Here is an 18,914-nt window from a genome sequence, read left to right on the forward strand (position 1 = left end):
GCCTTAGAGGCCACAGGTGGGAAGTGGAAACCAAGCCTACAAATGAAATGGAAAAGGCAGAACGCAGGAGCAGTGGGCAGTACAAACGACGACTGCAGAGCCCAGGTTGCCTAGGGGCTGGAGGCACACCAGAACAGAGGGAATGGGAGAGGAGGTGCTGAGGCGGCAGCGTGGATGAGAGCAAGGGCTGCAGGAGCGGCCGGAGCAGCTCCACGAGATGCGGATGGCACCAAAGATGACCACCACGTCGTGACGTGGGTGCTAGACAGGCCGGAAAGGCAGGTGGAGCGATGCTGGCTCGAAGGAAGGTTAGGAAGGGCTTTTCTTCTTTCTTCCCCTGCTTTCTCAGACACAGAATAAATGTGGACATGAAAGAGAATGATGCAGCAGGGAGAGCCGGGCCACGCGGAGACAAGCGTGCGTTCTCACCTGCTCCTGGCTGCACACGGCGCCTTTCTAAAGCCCAGCTACGCTCCGGCCAAGCAAATCTGCTCTGTGGAGGAGGAGCCCAGGCATCAGGGTCCTGGAAGCTCCCCAGGGGGTCCCACTGCCCGGATGGTTTGGGGACCTCCCCACTGGAACCTTGTTCCTCTCATTCAGGTCCTCGGGGAGCAGCAGAGGAGTTTATTAGAAACCCAGGCCTGAGGAATTCGATTTCATGTTTTAATGTGGTCCCTGAGAGATCTGTGTGCACATTAAAGTTTGAGAGGCCCTGCACCAAGAGGCAGGAGGATATGAATCCACACTGTGGGAACTCGATAAATGTTGATTTATGAATGAGTGTCGGCTTGAATGGTGCATCCAAGAGAGAGCTGGCCTACCAGCGCAGGAAGCACATCTGTCCCTTGAGACAGAAGAGGCCGAGAAGGATGGTGTAGTTGTGGCCAAGCTAATGGGTTGGTTTGTCTTGGGAAATCGATGATGTCTATTTCATCTATAAAACATGTCATCCATGCACAAGAAGGAGGTGGTGGGCAGGGGGTGGGGGAGGGGAGTCCAGAGGCTTACTAAAGATGGAGGGGGTGAGCGGCTAGCTGGGAAAGGGAGCAGGCAGGCATCCTGCAGCCCCACGAAGTCCCACGGGCAGCATCGGCTGAAACGCCCCAGCACTGTGCGGGTTGTGTGCAGGAGAGGCAGAGGAGCAAAGCCGGGTTCATTCAGGACTGAGAAAACTCTTGGGTGTGGACGCGGCGGGGGTGGTAATGCTGTTGGCTGGACAACAGCTCACAGTATCTAAGACGAGACCGTTTGAGATCTCCGCAGAAGCAAGAGTGGAATCCAACGCAGAGGGGCAAGTAGGTGGAGAAAGGAGATGGAAGGCACCTGTCAGAGGACCCGGGGCTGTTCTGATGAGGACAGGGTCCTGCGCCTCGGGGTAGAGGTGGGGTGAGGGTACTTAGCCGGCTAACTTAACCCTCCTGGGCTAAGACGGACTCAACCTATGAAACTTCGGGTTCAAAAATCCACCTTCTCAACAGTCTCGTGATACAGTGACTGACACAAGTAGGACTGAAAGCCGTGCTGACCCTCCCCCGGAGAAACAACGAGTGATAACTAAACGAAGTTGATCTTCTTTACTGCACCAGCGCAGGGCTGGGGAATGAAGTCATAATGGATTCGGAACCAGGCAGGTGTGGTCAGAGCCTCCACCCTCCCTGTAGCCTGTGACCTAGGGCAAGTCCCTCCATTGGCATAAGCATCCATCTCCCTCCGGCCTGATAAACAGAGTGGGCTAACTCTGGATCTGAGAGTGTGGGGAAGATTACGGAGATACCTCCTGTAATGGTATTGTAGTCTTGAATGTAAAGTGTCCCCCACAGCCACATACCTAATCCCCAAATGGTGGAGTCTTTGAAAGGCGGAGCCTTGATGAAGGAGGCGTGTTGCGGGGTGGGGTAGACCTCGGAATGTTATAGCTGAGCCCTGCAAGCTGCGATGAGCTTGCTGTCCCTCCTTTCTCTCTGCTGGTGAGGGGTGAAGTCCAGCTATCAACTTCCCCTCAAAACAGTAAGCTGAAAATCAACCCTTTCCTTTCGTAAGCTATTTCTGGTTGGGTGTTTTGTCCCTGCATTAAGAAGTTAACTGCCACAGGTCTCTAACTTTCAGCAAACACTCCATTCCCTGTCCTCTTGTCCCAGGAAGACCGTTGCCAGAGGGAACATCTACATGCATAGTCCTCCAAAGAAGGGAAAGAGGGGCTGGAGAGATGGCTTAGCGGTTAAGCGCTTGCCTGTGAAGCCTAAGGACCCTGGTTCGAGGCTCGGTTCCCCAGGTCCCATGTTAGCCAGATGCACAAGGGGGCGCACGCGTCTGGAGTTCATTTGCAGAGGCTGGAAGCCCTGGCGCACCCAGTCTCTCTCTCTCCCTCTATCTCTCTGTGTCTGTCGCTTTCAAATAAATAAAAAAAAAAAAAAAAAAAAAAGAAGGGACAGAGCTCAGGCCTGGGTGGGGATTGAGAGGAGAGGAAGGAGCTCAGACCTGGAGGGACCAGTCTCCCATCCTGCCTTTCTACAAAGAGCTGGTGATGGCAGTCCAGTATGCAAGGCCATGCTCGGCTCTCTTCATTGACCTGCTTTTTATTGAATAGCTTCCTCTATTGAACAGGGGCCGGGGGTCAGTGCCTGCGAGCTGTCAAAAGCCCTGCACCCCCACCGTGAGCAGAGCTCAAAGAGGTCTGAAAGAAGGACCCATGCAGCTCCAGGCCGGAGGGCACTGAGGGGCTCAGGAGACCGTAAAGCTGACGGGCCTGTGAGCGGAAGGCCCTCCTGTGCCCCCCTCTGCCCTCCTCAGCAGCAGGCACACTTACTTCCCAAAGGGCCTCTCCAGGGCAAAGGGCCGGGCGGCATAGTAGTATTGTTTGTACTCGTCCATCCACACTTCAGCGGTCCTCTTGGTGTTCCTGGGGAGACGATGGGCATGAGGAGGGGGCAGGCCATGGTGCTGCGTTGTGCCCACTTGAAACACACACGAAGTTGGCAGCATAATCCAGACAGCGACTCCCAGGATCATGACAGTCAGTCCGCTATCCCAGAACACTGACCCGACTCCAGAGTCCCCCACCTGCAAAGGCACTCCAGGGCGTAGCACCTCAGTGGTATCAACTAACCTCTCCCTAAAGGTACGTATCAGAAAAGTCACGCCAGAAGCTCAACTTGTGTGGCTCTCAAAGAAATAGAAAAGGGGCACTTTGATGCGGTGCCCGCCAGCAGAGGACGGTGACAGGGCTCCCACATGCCATCTCACTCTGGCCAGCCCGGGGTTGGGCTCTCATGCCAGGGTCCTTTGCTTTACTGGAAAGGACACGCTGAGGCCCTCGCTCTCCACAAGGAAGGCCAGCGCCTCACAGGCTCAGCTGTGGGGTAAATGTAAGTCATCAGCAACAAGCCATCTCTTTCAGCACTTGGCTAGGGCATGAGGCTTGGTATCTGATACCTACCTGCTCTGATTCTGATCCCACAGATCTCAGAGAGAGGGATGAAGAGACAGAGGGACAGAAGGAAAGAGGGAGAGAGAGAGACAGTGAGCAAGAGAGGGAGAGACAGAGAGAGAGAGGGAGACAGGGACAGAGGGAGAGAAGGATGGAGAGAGGGAGAGGGAGAGTGACAGAGGGGGAAGAAGAGGGGCAAACAACAGCAAAAAAGGGAAGGGTTTGGGTGGACGAGCGAAGTAATCACATGCCAAGGAAAAGAGGATTAAGGAGAGGGAGAGAAGCTGAGGAGAAAATGAGAAGATTGACACCCACGAAATTCTGCAGAAAGAGGAACGTGAAACCGCAGACGTGATGGGAAAGGGTGTTTTGAGCGAGGAGACAGGGCAGCAGGGTGGGCGATGCAGACAGCTAGTGCGTCCGGGTACCCAGGGCTGCCCCCAGGTCAGACACGGGAAGTCCTGGGCAGTTGCCAGGCTCTCAGGAAGTGCTCTGTGCTCAGAGGCCCTGGAGCAGGCAGCAGGCCGTATCCTCCTGCAGTTCCCATAATCTGCTTCTTCTCAAGGGCCTTTCCCTTGTGACCCAGCTGGAAAAGGGATGTCCCCACCCACAACCTAGGCTCAATACCAAGAGCCAGAGCCCCGAACAATGATGCCAAATCCAGGGGCAAAGTGGAGGTGGGGTGCCTGGGCGTTGCTCAGAAAATGTCAGGGATGCATCAGAGAAGCCTCGACCCTAAACCTGGTTGCCCTGGCAGAGCCCAAGGAGCAGATGTGCTGCTCCAGGCCGGGAATGGCACTTACTTTATGTATGTGTTGGCATTCCCATCGGGGAAAACGTAAGGGTGCCTCTTCCGGAAGACGTGCCCCACCCGGCTGCATGGGATGATCTCCAGGCTGCCCCCGCACATCCACACCCGGAAGGAGATCTCTGAAAGACACCCACATGTCCCCCTTACTTGCCAGGGCTACTCGGCTAGCTTCGAGGCACCAGGCCCATGGTTCCGCGGGCGTCTAGGAATAAACACCCCAGCCCAGACTGTGGGCTGCATCAGCTGGAAGTGCACCCAAAACTCGAGGTGACAGCCCCAGCACTGGAGGATGGCTCGAGGTCATCCACGACAAATGGGGGGCACATTCAGAAGACGGCGGGGCCAGGGGCTCTGCTGGGATGTTCCTGGCCACAGCCAGAGTTGCTTGGGGACAGTGGGACAAATGAGTTCTTGCTTCACTGTGGGTGTTTATAACTATCAGTGCGTGGTGGTACTAAAAAGCAGGCTGGGAAGATAGTTGCACAGTTGCTTTACCATTCTTCAGACATGACACAGCCCTCACTGCAACCAAATGCCCACCCCTTCACTGGCTACGCCACTGGTCGGCCAGGGAAAAGGCAGCTTCTGACTTGTGGGAGCTCCCGCCTGGCCCGTGCTTCGGCAGGGCACCTCACGTGTAGAGACAGGCTCGTTTGGGAAAACCCCGCGCCCATGGGTGGCTGACCCTCCCACGAGCCACAGAGAAGCAGGCCTGGCGTCCAGGAGTGGGAAGCAGGGTGCCGGCACTCCAGTGCCCTTCCATCACATGCCTGACTTGTCCCCCCCCCCCAGCTGCCCACACCCCACTTCGACACCTTTGCCTTAAAGTCTCTCATCTGCTTCACCTCCGCTTCCTGCTGCTTGCTTCCATGCCAACTCCGCCAGCACGTGCGCGGGCTGGCATTCCTCCTGGCACTTCCCTGCTCTCACATGTCCTCTGCCACCTTCCCTGCCCCCTTTCTGCCTCTTCCCGTGCCCCTTTGCAAAGACTGCACTGAGTTGCAAGCGAGACTCCCTTCACACGTAGCCTCCCCAGCAGCTCCGCACCTGCCCCTCGCCTGCCCGCTGGTGCCCTTCTGAGCAGGCCGCACCCTCGGACACCAGAGACAAGCAGAAGCAGGCTTCACGCGCTGAGGAACCTGCAGGAACCTGCTGGATGCATCCTCGGAAAGCGGGCTTCGGCCTGCTGCGTCTGATTCCCGCATGAGAGTGCAAAAATGCTCAGCAGGGCATCGGATGAAAGAATGCTGAGAATGACTGAGTGGGAAGGAGCACAGCAACAAGAACAGGACACCCTTCGGAGGCCAGGCTCCTGGGAACCTGGGGCACTGAGGTGTGCTGCCCACCTGTGCAGACTTCTAAATTCTCAGACCAGCTCCAGTTCCCTCCTTCTTCCCATCATCTCCTGAACTTGGAGACTTAACATCTGAGATGTTTGACTCTTCACACACAGGGAGTTGAGGCACTGACTGAAGTTTTGCACTAAGACTACAGACACAGGGGAACGAGGGGTGGGAAGATGAGCTCCGAGGGGCGAGGGGGCGGGCGTCAGCAGGTTGTGGGAGGGTGCCAATGGGTATAGAAGCGGGAGTGGGTGGGGTGCTGGCTGGAGCCCTTCCGCCCGGTGTTTGGGTGAGCCACTAAGCAATTAGCAGCTCAGCCAGCTGCCTGCAACCCATGTCTCCAGCAGGCACCAACTGAGGGGCCTCGGAGCTTGGACATGGAACTGTGACCGTCCATGTGTGACTCAGTCTCGGGTCTTTCTCACGTGTCTGTGCACCTATCAATTCCTCTCCAGGGGCTTCAAGCAGGGCCCACCCCACTTCTTGTCAAAGAAGCCCTCCCCCATCTTATCTCCCAACACAAGAGATGGTGGCCTTGCTTATGAGATATAACCTACATACTTGGTGCCAATTTTCCTGTAGAGATAAGCTCTTCCTTTCTGCGCATTCAAAGGACACGTATCCCCTCATTTGTGAAGTAAATCCATCCATTGTCAATTCTAGCACCCCAACACGTGGTGCTCCTTCTCCCCACCTTTTCTCTCTGAGTCCACTGGCCTCGCCAGCTGTCACAGTCCTGCACAGGCCCCTGTCTTAGGCAGCGCCACTGCCTCCCCGAGTCCGTCTCCATCTCCCCCCCCCTCCATGCAAAGGTGTCCGAAAGCTCCTCTTTTCTTGCATGGGCAGTTCAGCGACGCCACGAGTCCCCTGCAGCCCAGCAGCCCGGCTCTGCCCCGGGCCAGCGGCCACTCTCAGGATGGCCGATGTGACTTCCCGAAGCCTCAGCCAGCCACCCCCACATCCGCCCACCTCCCCCGCACCTCTTGCCATCTTCCCATGGCCTGCTGCCCTCCTGCCTCCTCTCATTCATCTCTCAGTCCCACCGTTTTCCCACGTCGGCCGTGTCCCTGCAAAACTTCAAACCGTGACAGTTCCGCCGACGGGAGCCCTGAGAGCAAGGCGCTCCCAGGACTTCTGGCCCGGGCTGTGTTAGCTCTTCCTCAGGCAGTGGCTTGCTCAGGCTCCTCACGGCCTGTCCAGGAGTTTACTGACGTTCTTACGTCCTTGGGCAGATGTAGCGTCTCTGCTGGGGCAACTGATACGATGTAACTTGAAACTGAGAACCTGCTCCCAACTCCATAATTCAAGCTGTTGCCTCGATACCACCCTCCCTCCACACCGAGCCTCGGCCACTGGCCAGCGCATCCGGAGAGATAAAGACGCCCTCGTCAGGACAGGGCGATGCTCAGCTGGTGAAGCGCTTGCCACCTAAGCTTGAAGAGCGGAGTTAAATCCCCGGAGTCCGCGTAAAGACGGCTGGGTGGGTAGCACGCACCTATAATCCCAGCTAAAGAGGTGGGAACAGGGCCGCAGGGATGGCTTAGCGGTTAACGCGTTTGCCTGCAAAGCCAAAGGACCCAGGTTTGAGTCTCTAGGACCCACATTAGCCAAATGCACAAGGTGGGGCACGCATCTGGAGTTTGTTCGCAGTGGCTCAAGGCCCTGGAGCGCCCATTCTCTCTCTCTCTCTCTCTCTCTCTGTTAAATTAAAAATAAAATATTGAAGAAAAAAAAGAAAGTTGGGGAGAGGAGGATGCCTCCTGGCCAGCCACTCTAGCCTAATAGAGATCCAAGCCAATAAGACACTCTGTCTCAAAAGAGATGGTGGTGCACGCCTTTGATCCCAGCACTCAGGAGGCAGAGGTAGGAGGATCGTCATGAGTTCGAGGTCACTTTGAGGCTACAGAGTGAATTCCAGGTCAGCCTGGGCTAGAGTGAGACCCCACCTCGAAAAACCAAACAAAAAAAGATGGATGACATTTCTGAGGATTACTCCCAAGGTTGTCCTGGGAGAGAGAAAGAAAGAGAGACTTCAACACGTGTAATGATGACATAGCGAGCTGTCCCGTTTATACCTTACCGAGACACACATCCAGTCCAGTCACACACCTTAGTCCTCTCCTTGAGGCCAGCTGCTCTACCCAGAGGAGTCTGCAGCTTGGAGGCAGCTGACGTTTTCTACTTTGGAGCGCAGCCTGTTGCAACTAGAGTTTGGGAGGCTGAGAGAGCTTACAGAAGGATGTCCCCGCGTTGCCGTCAGAGTCAAGAGGCTGTTTAGGGGACACAGTGTGGACCATCTTTTGCATGAGTGCAATGGTTTGTAGGCACTTCGTTGTGGAACACTTAAAAGCCAGAGCAACTGGCTACCTCACCCTCATCCGTACCACTGGCTGAGGACAACGCACATGCTCTCATGCCCGCACACAGGTGTGCTGGTTGGAAGGTCTGCAGACTTAGAGCCTCGGTCTCCCACAGCGGGCATGGACTAGTGCCATCCGAACCCCGCATTCTGAGGTGTGGGGTGGTGGCTCTGCAGGCACCCCTAGCACCTTGCCCAGTAGCGCATGTACACTCCCACGGTCTTATTTCTTCAGTGAAGGAGGAGGAAGCCAAGGGCGGGGTGTGGGGACGCTCTAGGGGCTGTCACTGAGTCAGCGCCTGCCTCATCTCCCTGGCGATGAATGTCACGCAGACCCAGGTCCTCTCTGCACTCCAGTCAGGGAGCTAGCTATATAATTACTCTCTCCTCGCGGTCTCCCTTCCTTTGAACTTCAGATTAATATTCGAGAGTAAATTGCCCTCCTGCCCTCCGATCTCATCTCTTGTCTTCCACTGTCTTGTCAGCCCATCCGCTGTCTTCACCGCCCTCCTAGGGCCTTCACCCTTCAATAGAGTCAACACCCATCTGAGGAGCCCATGAAGGCTGGGCAGGAAGACAGGGCGAGTGAGCCCACCCTTCCTTAGGAAGCAACCCCAGCTGTCCACCCGCCCCTGCTCAAAGGCAAAAGGCACCATTCCATGTGGGAACCAGTGCCCAGCGCATAGAACGGGCCTTGTTTTAAATGCAGCCGAGTATAGCGTCTGCATGTACATATTGTGACGCATGTGATTTTATTATCCATTCAAGCTCAAGTCAAGCTTGAACCCGTTTAGGGACAAAGGGAATAGAGGAGTCAGTGCTGGGCAGAAAGAGATAGATGTACGTGGTGAAATTCACAGGCTCGCCCTTACTTGTGTGGCAGGGACCTGACTGTCCAGTCGGTTTTAAGTTCTCATGGCTTTCTATGCCAGGAGGTGAGACCCGTGCTAGGGTTAGAACGCATTCCATGTAGTTCAAGTGATACCAACTTAATCCCCATAGGCACAGTGCTCTGAGCTCTGCTCTCCTGAATGGGTTCATGCTGTCATCTGGTAGTTGCTGCCGTAGTGGGCTCTGGTTACAAAGGATGAGGTTTTCCCCACAACCCTACTCTTTTGCTTCTGTGTTTTGCCATGGGATGATAGCAGGAAAACCCTCACCAGATAAGGTCCCTTCAACCTGGAAGTTCCAGCCTCTGGAAAGGTAAGAAATAAATTTCCATTCTTTATAAATCACCATCTGCGGCATTCTGTTACGGCAGCATAAAATGGGCTAAGCTCCTCTGTTATTGTTCTCGAATGGATTCATGGACCTGGCCAGAGATATCTCATCGGCTCACAAAAGACAGCCTTCAGTCTGTGAGCAAAAGCATTCCAGTCACATCGGGGACGACAGCAGCTGAGTCCAGGCACCCGTTTCGGGATGTGCAGGCATGCCTTGCTCACCTACGACGAGGTCACTGCAAATGTCGACATGGTGCTATCTTTCCAAACTCTGTTGGAAAATGAACAACCGTTGCTCTCTCTGATGGAATTCCATGAGACCTGGCATGTTCAGGAGCAGCCATGCACAGTGGCTGGTGGGATCGCCCACGGGCTCAGGCTCTTAGCAAAACAGCCCACACAAGGGGCAGGGTGGCCCGCCGCTTCCACTCCCGCTCCATCTGGGGACAAGATGAGGACGTCATCAGATGTGAGTGTTCTTCCGAGATGACACCATTTCCCTCCTCGTGAGCCACCGAACGCAGAGAGGGTGAGGCCCACGGAGAAAGTGGAAGGACCGGAGAGTGCCAGCAGCCAGGCGCAATCTCCTTTAGCAGACACCGCTTACAGGCAGCCTGAGGGGACGGGCAGCCGGTGCCACTGGAGAGGACCTGCTTCAGGTGCTCATCTTCGTGCAGCCCTGCGACACGGGCATGCGGCGGCTCCCTTGGGCCGCTGTCATGACTCACCCTCAACTTAGTGGGTCTCGGTGGGTCCTCCGCTCAAGGCCGCCCATGGCTGAAGTCAAAGGCTCTGGTGAGCTTGCCCTCAAGTTCATCTAGGCTGTTTGCAGACCCTGCTCCTTGGGGCTGACAGGCTCTGAGAGGGGTCCCTTTTTCATATGGGCTATGGGCCTGGCTGATTGCATTTGGTCCTTCCATCTGCAAACCAGCACGAGCCTCTGGAAGATGGCACCGCTCTCTGACTTCTGTCGCATCTCTGCTACCTCTAACCTGAGTGCGCTTGACTCTTAGATGTCCGCTTGCCTGGTCGGTCCCCTAGCTTCAGGTCGGTGAGCAGTGACCGCCTTCCACCTGCTCAGTCTCTTGTGCTACGTAATATAGAACATCCAGGCAGGTTCCAGGCCTTGGGGCATGGGTATCTCTGGGGGCCATTCTCCTTGTCCTCCTTGTCCCGGGGAATCACTGTTCTTACTTCCCAGACTTGGAAACAGGCTCCAAGAGAGGAGGTGACTTTCCCAAGGGCACTTAGTGGTAACTGCACCATTCAAACTTACGTCTGTCTGATTCCACAGCCTGTGTTCTTCCGAAAACACAGATCCTCTGATCCTGGAATAGCCTGGCATCCCAGACTCCATTCTGGGGCTGGTGGGTGGTGGCGAGTCTTTTCTGGGCGCCACCTCATCTCTCTTTTCAGCACTGTCCTTTGCGCCTGCTTGCGATTTGGAAATCCCCCATTCTAAATTCAGGTCTCCCATATTTTCCCTTGTGCGTGTGCCAAGGCCTGCTTTTTTGTAAATGTGCACTCCCACCCTCAATACACCACACACACACACACACACACACACACACATTATTGGCAACAGATTCGTTCTTCCTCTAAAGACCAAAAGCTAAAAGGAAGATGCAACTCAGAGTAAGTAGATATATTACATGTATCCTGTGTTATGTAAATTGGAGTTTAAGTACCCAATTTTAATGCAAATCTACTTCTGGAAAAAAAAAGCTGTCTAAAAGCCACATTTCCCTAAAGCCTGCTCATATTCTAAAGTGTGGATATAATTATCAAAAGTGTTCAGCTCATCTTAGAAACACTTGGTGGGAATGAAGTACCAGGGTCAGGGAGTTGGGGGAGAGCAGGTGGGGGGGGGGGACTTCACTGTGTGGCTTTCATGTGGGCAGGGGTGTCACTGTGTGGCTTTCACGTGGGCGTGGAGGCATCACTGTGTGGCTTTCACGTGGGCAGAGGGGCATCACTGTGTGGCTTTCACGTGGGCAGAGGGGCATCACTGTGTGGCTTTCACGTGGGCAGGGGCATCACTGTGTGTCTTTCACGTGGACATGGACAGGGCAGGGGGCATCACTGAGGGACTTTCTCGTGGCCCTTTCACCAATCCGTCAGCAGCTGCTTCTAAGGGACGAGGAGGGAAATGGGGCAGGTTGAGGGCAGTGCGGATTGAGTCAGGTCATAGTCACCCTCGTCAGTGATCTGTGTGCTTTCAGGCTGTGAGATACAGTCAGCACTACATAGGCAAACACACCCCAGAAAGGAGAGACATTTCTGCCTGCCGTTACTGCTCCCATGATTAAAGAGAACCCTTGAACATGGTTCCTCTGAATGCAATGAGAGCTGTCTTAAATGATGTCTCGTCTACTGTATAGGCAGCCCTCTATCCTTATCCCTGAACTCAACCAACCATGGTTTATTATTTTTTCAAAAATAGGAAAAGAAATTGTGTCTGTCCTGAACATACATTATGGTCTCTTTTTCCTTGTCATTTCCCCCTAAACCATGTAGTCTAACAACGACTTATGTAAGCATTTACATTGTACTAGGTCTATTATAAGTAAGTAAGAGGTGCTTTAAAGCATCCAAGAGGTTGTACATAGGTTACATGCAAATTCTACATCATTTTATATAAGGGATTGAAGTTTCTCAGATCTTAGTGTGTGTGCATGCTCCTGGAACCAATCCCCCCACAAACATGCTAAGACACATCTGTAGCTACGTGGCCTTTCCACCCTGAAATCCCTTCCTACGGAGTCTCTCACTTTTCACACACGCACACGCATGCACATACACGTGCGTGCACACACACATACACTTAGTGAACAGTCCCACTGTCCTTGACCTTGAGAACCAGAAGTTGGGTGAATGTTCTGTTTTTGTCTTTAAGGAGCTCCAGGTTTATCGGGAGACTGGGAGGGGTGGCAGACACAGATAATTAAACAAAATGCATGAGTGGGTCAAAGCAGTGACAGTGTAAAGAACCCCCTTGTCGAGGACACAGGGGGAGGGGCTGGAAGGAAGGTATCCAGTCCTAGAGGAGGCCACCATGGACACCACCTGTACCAGTTGGTATATGGGGTTCAGTCATTCTGAGAAATGCAGAAGGCTCAAGTGGCGGGAGTAGCCTGGTGACTATTGAAGTAGGGAAGGCCGGGCTGTAGGGATGGCTTAACAGTTAAGGTGTTTGCCTTCAAAGCCAAAGGACCCAGGTTCAATTCCCAAGGACCCATGTAAGCCAAATGCACAAGGGGGCACATGCATCTGGAGTTCCTTTGCAATAGCTAGAGGCCTCTCTCTTCTTTCACTCTCTCAAATAAACACATAAAAATAAAATAAACAAACAATCATTTGAAGTAGGGAAGGCCATGAGAGGGAACTCAGAGAAGTAAGGAATCAGTCCCGGGAGGTTTGTGTCTCAAAAAAAAGACTTTAACCAGAACGGGAGGGCAGATTTGACAGGGGTAAACAGAGGTGGGTGACGTCAATGGAAATGGATGTTTAGGACTTGGGAACTTAGGGAGAAGCAGACGGCCCTCCTGACACCCTACAGATAGGGTTCCTTTACTCTGACAGCTAGCTTCCTGTACCCCTTGGCACTGTGCCTCTTTGGAACCCAAGAATTGTTCATACACTTCATCCAAATCCCTGATCCTCAATCCCATGGCCCATTTTCTAATGCCCACCTGCGTATGCTTGTTATCTGCCCTCCTGTTATATCTGCCCTTGGAAAAGTGCTGTGTTTTCTGGCATGTTAAAAAAAAATCCAGAAGTAGTTTTCAAAGTATTGTAAGCTGTCTTCTGCAGCATAATGGGATGTTGGGGTGCAGGAAAACAAAGTGTTTCGTGTGATGGCTGTCTACAATGCTTATCCGTGATTTCAAAGATTTTGTGATGGATTATAAAATGTCTCTCCCACACCTCCCCGGGACCCTTTCCCAACGTCTCTATTCAAATCAGCCCTTGTTAATGCCAAACGACTCGGAAGCTGCCTAGATGAGATTGCTTCTTGATTTGAGCAGATGTGTGTTAACATTGCTATAAAGGAAAGGTGCGGGTAAGTCAGGCCAGAAGGTGCCATCGTTGAAAATGGCATGCTGTTTGCATTCGAACACGACTGGCACACAGAAGAGGAGCCATCCTCACAGTGAGCAGTTTAAGGGGGTGGGATGAACCCCGGCAGGCAATCCGGAGGGAGTTGGGCTGCAATGTCGATGAATTCCACACAAACAAATCCTTAATATGGAATGTGCCGAGCTGTGAAATGGTGACTGTGTCGTTAGAAGCAGCACTGGGGCAGAGGCTAAGCGACTGCCGTCTATCAGAAGGACTGCAGGGGACATCTATTTGCTGTTGGGGTGGAGGGCCGGCGCTCCTCACTAAGTACGGGGTAGTGTGAGTGGTGTCAGCTCGTGCAAGCAAATGGGTCTCTTCAGTAAGAGAGAAAAGCCTGATGTAGTAAGAACACGGGGTCTACCTGGCTCCAAGATGCCCCGCGTTGGCATAGGCAAATGTAGCCTTGAATACCACAGCAACAAACCCTACTCCATCCCACGGGGCCCTCTCGGACTGAGTCTCAGGAGGGGAGTCAGTGCTGGCTAGCGTAATAGATGCGGGCTTCCCTGTTTTGTTTCCTGTGCTTCTAGCCTGGCCCCCACCTGGCAGGAAGCCAAATTTCTTGATGAATTTCTTCTCCACGCTGCCCAGTTTGGGAGAACAGATGCTGAGGGTCAAGACAGAAGCCATAAATTTCAAGGGAAGAATTCTTAGTGACTGAGGAAGAAAGCTATAAACCACTCCAGGGTGTGTGTGTGGGGGGTACAGGGACAGGAGACGACAATGCAGTGGACAATGCTGGGATGAATACTAACTGCCTGGGTGCCCATGGATCACCCTCCTGGCCCGTGCACCGCTCCCAGGGCCCACGCCAGCCCGCTCCTGAGTGTCCGCACAGGAGAAGGGCCCTCCCTTCCGGATCCTCCCTCTGAGTCTACCGTGACTTATTTGTTCAACAGTTCCTACCACCTTCCTGAGCGGCAGGTGCTGTGCACGCTGCAGGCTAGAGACAGCCAGGGACGACACAGCCCCCATCCAGCTTGAATTCTCAAGCCCTCTCACTTCTCAACCTGCTGGAAGGAGATACACACGCCCACACAATGCCATGGTTTTCCCCTACTTACCTCACTAGATGTTCACAGCACCCCCAAGAAAGAGGGAAATTATCTCAAAGTTTCGCCTTTGATCCACCACGGAAATGAAGGTCACTCCGTGTCACTAGCTAGATGAAAGGGGACTTTCTAACTGTATAACTTCTGTTGTAGCTAAAAACTGCAGCTATGTGACATTGTGGCAGACCTGGCCACCTATGAGCATAGTTTTATTGTCCAGTAACCTGTCCGTCTCCCTCCCCTCCTTCTGCCACTGGAAAATAAGGGCAAAGTACATCCAGAGTTTCTGTGAATTAGCTCAGACCCTTCCATTAAACCAGTAGTGCGTGCTATGCTCACAGCATCCCAACGACGTGTCTGGTGTGGAGTGATGTCACAGCCACTCAGCCTGCGTCTCATTATCTTCCTGCACAGCCCCCTAACTCCAGATTCTCAAGTTGAGGGCTCTTAGCGCAAGTCTGTCTGTGGGTGGCCCTTGCCCTTGGTGCTCACTCTTGGTTCTCTTGGATATGACACTCGCCTGTCCCTCAAGAGCCTGCCTGGGCATGTTTCCTGGCTCTTAGCTCACCTCATGGAGAAATGCTCCTGTGTGACTGCCTTTCCACAGGTACTGCTCTGGGTCCTGTCTGTGCCCAGAGGAGTAACTGGCAATGTCCCACACCCTCATGCCAGGGACTATAGTGACCATTCAGGTTGATGCTGGTCCTAAAGACACAGAGCTGCCTGTCCCCAGGCCCCATGGGTCCACACGCACAGGACGGGAACTCACCAAAGTTCTCCCCACCCCAGATGTCCATGTCCACGTCATACTTCCCCAGGGAGTCAAACCAGGCTTTGTCAATCACGAAGAGCCCGCCAGCTATGACCGGAGTCCTGTGTATTGGGAAGGAAGAGGGGAGAGGTATCCGTTAGACAAGGAGGGACACTCAGACCCATTTGCCTTGGGAGTCTCACGTTCACTTTCTTCTCATTTCTGCCTTCTTCAGAAGAGCCCATCTATTTTGTGGGTATCTAAAACAAGGACCCGCTCTACAATTTTTCCCTCTCCTTGTAAATCTCCTGACTCTGAAGACAGGCAAGTTTATCTGTCAGTTTATCTTCTGCTCAGAGTAGCTCTATTATTAGGAATAGACACAGCAGACGGCTGGCCAGGCAGAGACTGGCTGGCACTTGTCGGGAGTGTGTCCGTGCTCTGAACCAGACTTGGTCCCTTGTTCCCTTTTTTGAGTCTTTATCCCTTAAGTATCCTCACCACCAAGCGGGGGGAAAAAAGATGCTGAAATCCTGATTCCTAATATATCTCAGAATGTGACCTTATTTGGTGACAGTGTTTGAACGGAGGGAACCAAGTTAGAATGGGGTGCTTAGGAGGGCCCCTAATTCAGCATGATTAAGGTCATTATAAAAAGGGGAAATGTGCATATGCAAACAATGAAGAGGGCATGGAGATCAGAGAGAAAATGGCCATCTGGGTGCCGAGGAGGAGGAGGGAGGAGGAGGGAGGAGGAGGAGAGAGGCCTAGAATGTCTGTCAGAAGACGTCATCCCTGCTGCCTCCTCACCTACTTTCAGAACTGTGATGCAATAATTCCCGCTACGTAAGGCCCGAGCCCTTGATATGAACTAACACATCCTCTTCGTTCTCGTTTTTGAGGGCACCACCCTGGGTGTACCCTCGCTCTGGATTGCTAAGGGAGATACTAGTGAAGCATCTCACAAAGGGGAAGATTCCAAGAGTCACGCAGGCAGGAGTAGCAGAATCCCATAAAATCGTTCCATAAGGATAAGGATGTGGCTTTGTAAACTCGGTGGCTAAGGGAGGCTGTGAGGCTTCTGCATCCTGGTCCCTCTTTAGTGGATCCAGAAGGTAAAGGGAGTTTTGTCTCTACGTCGTACGTACGTAGAGGGTATGACAGACAGGAGCTCACGTGTGCTTTATCCTGCTAAAAATACTACTCCCTTTCTGATGAGCACAGTCTTGGGGCATGAGAACCTATCCCAAGATCCTCTACTGGGGCAGAAACAGGAGAAACCAGGCAGATGCAACAACCTTTGTCCTTGGCTTAGTCTCCAGTTCCTTATGGTCCCTACCCAGGCCACACTCTTCCCATGACCAAGCCTGCTCTACACACTGCCATCAAGGAGCTGGGACTCAGCACCTCGCTCGGCCTGAGAGGGAGTCAGGCAGCTTTGTGAGGCAGTGAGGGTGTCTGTGCCCCTGAAAGTAAGAAGCAGGAGTGAGCGTCTTTGGGCATCTCTGCTTGCGGCCTCCACTTTGTTAGAAATCAAAGGACTTCTTATCTCTTGCCTAGATTTGTTTTTTTCACAAGCAGCCAGGATGCTTCCAGAGAGGGAGATCTTCCCTAGGATTTAAATCCAATCCTACCAAATTCAACTCCCAGAACTCAGTGTCATGGCTGGTCTCTTCATAAAACAGCCTCTAGCCCGGACCAATTGGCTGTCTCTGGCTCACCCGAGCCTGAAGGTAGGGCCCACCACCATAAGGTTGTGAATACACTAGCCAGGGGAGGGCCACCTCTCTTGGTGACCCATTCATCACTCACGAACCTCCAGGCTCTGGTGAGTTTCCTCTTTTCTCAGACCAGCTGAGACGCAGGGAGAACTCTCTGATCCCTACTTCCCACATGGGCTCTTTGCAAAACCCTCCTGATGTCCACATGGCAAGAGCTCTTTGTAGTTTCTTTCCTTTGCTCTCTAACTCTCTTTTTACGTTTCTTCCAGGCCTACTACGTGGGCTCTCAGACCGCATGGGTGTAGTCATTTTCCTTCCCTTGGTTCTGCACTTCCCTCAATAAATATAATGATTTAATAATTATCCTTCTCAGTTAGATTTGCCCATTTCTCTGGTTAAATGCAAGTATGAACCAAGGGTTTGGGGCTCAAGGATATTCATGAATCCCCTAACACCTTATTTCAAGCCCAGTGAGAGATAGTCCTATCCCATTAGGATTAAAGACCATAGTCCAGAGCTCCGTGTAGCGCTGCTCTCGCTTTTGGCTTCACTGTAGACATAAAAGGATGGAAGGAAGGAAGGCCACCAGATCTGTGAGACGGAGGGCCCACTCTACAGTGGAGCTCCAAGTTCCCACACACAACAATGGCTCTACACAGGCTCTATGGTCCTCACTTCAACTGAAGTCAGTTCAGTGAAAATGAGCAAGCCTTGATAATGAGGGAGGCTCTGAGAAGCACAGGCCCTGGGCATCCCTAAGTCACCAGACGGAGAAATTCGAGCTCAGTGGCTTCTGCAGTTCTGTAAGCACTTAAGATCCTCCTGCCGTCCCTAAGGCACAAATGTTTGAGCTTGGAAGTTCCCAAAAGGCCTGGGACCAGCTTGCTCTTCAGCCTCAGTTAGGGTAACCAGGCATATCTTGGCACTGAAACCACAGGTTCTTCCATGGGATAAATGCTCTATTCACTGCCAAGCCCTCTCCCATAGATCCTGAACCCCCAGGAAGATAGCTTGCCAGCATGGGCTATGGTGACCATGGGGCTGGAAAAGAGGATGTGGGGCAGGACAAGGCCATTCACAGCTATGGCCAAGCAGCCCAGAGTTCAGGCTACCACGTTCTCTCTCAGGGAAGAACAGAGGTGTTGTTAATACACAGCAGTGGGTATATTTTGACATCAGTGTTCACAGTCTTCATGGGCTTGATCTTCCTGGGCTGAATCCTCTTAGCCAAAACCTGGCCGTAGTTCTCTTCCCCCACCAAAGGCCTAAATGGGATGATCTCAGACCCTTCCATGTGGTTAGCTGAAGCATAAAGCTATGGTGGTACTGGCTGTTATTCCCCATCACAGGTTTCTACCTGACATAGAAATCTCTATGAAGATGGAAAGCTTCTAGGACAAGGGCAGAAATAGAGATGGTCTGGCATAGGATTGTTTGCCCAGTACTTTCAGCACACCTCTCTGGAAGATGATAGAGCAGGAGCGGTCAGGCAGAGCTTTGCTTGCCCACCCCCCTATGGCACCAACCCTTCCTACTCACCGGATGGGCTCAGTGGGGTCCAGACGCCGAGCCTTCTGCTCTGGGGAGAGCTGCTCCCATTGGAAGTGCAGGCTCCAGTCAAACCCTATAGCACAGCACGAACTGGGTTTGCTTTCTCAAGGAACCTGCAGCACGTTCTCGTCCCGTGCTTTCCCAGCAGCTCACGCACATGCTTAAGCCCCCGGGAAGCCAGACCCTGGGAGGCAGGTCTTCCCTGGGCTGAGCAGCAGCCGGGGCTGCCAAGTTCCCTTTCAGCTTCTTTCTCTCACTCTGCCTCGCATGGCCTCTCTGGAGCTTCCCTGCTAAACTGAGTTAGGACATAAAGTGAAGGGAAGGGCTCAGGTGCAAGGTGCCCGGGTGACAGGGTGGACAGGTGCAGAGTGTAGGTCCTGGCCCGGAGTCTCGGGAAGGTGGGATCAGGGGCTTTTGAGAGATGTGCAGACCCACTGAACCCCACCCTGGAGTTTATCTTGAGCAACACTGGGCTCTGGGCAGAGAGCTTGGAGGTGGGTGGGTAGCTCTGGGAGTGAGGCTAATGCAGGATTTCAGAAAAAAGGAAGTCAGGT

The 18,914-nt window shown here is 53.1% G+C and overlaps 1 protein-coding gene across 4 annotated transcripts in view; it reads right to left on the bottom strand.

The window, feature by feature from the left end:
• The window catches only part of Galnt14 (polypeptide N-acetylgalactosaminyltransferase 14), a 238,256-nt gene that overhangs the window by 16,702 nt on the left and 202,640 nt on the right, over positions 1-18,914 (bottom strand). For all 4 annotated transcript variants that reach the window (XM_004654516.2, XM_045149835.1, XM_045149834.1 and 1 more), the window contains exons 8-11: positions 18,349-18,433; positions 15,107-15,210; positions 4,231-4,357; positions 2,807-2,899 (exon numbers count right to left, since the gene is read on the bottom strand). In XM_004654516.2, the coding sequence (XP_004654573.1) occupies positions 2,807-2,899; positions 4,231-4,357; positions 15,107-15,210; positions 18,349-18,433 (409 nt within the window). The remainder of the gene's footprint in view (positions 1-2,806; positions 2,900-4,230; positions 4,358-15,106; positions 15,211-18,348; positions 18,434-18,914) is intronic.

This window comes from Jaculus jaculus, chromosome 5, assembly GCF_020740685.1.
Source record: "Jaculus jaculus isolate mJacJac1 chromosome 5, mJacJac1.mat.Y.cur, whole genome shotgun sequence".
NCBI lineage: Eukaryota > Metazoa > Chordata > Mammalia > Rodentia > Dipodidae > Jaculus > Jaculus jaculus.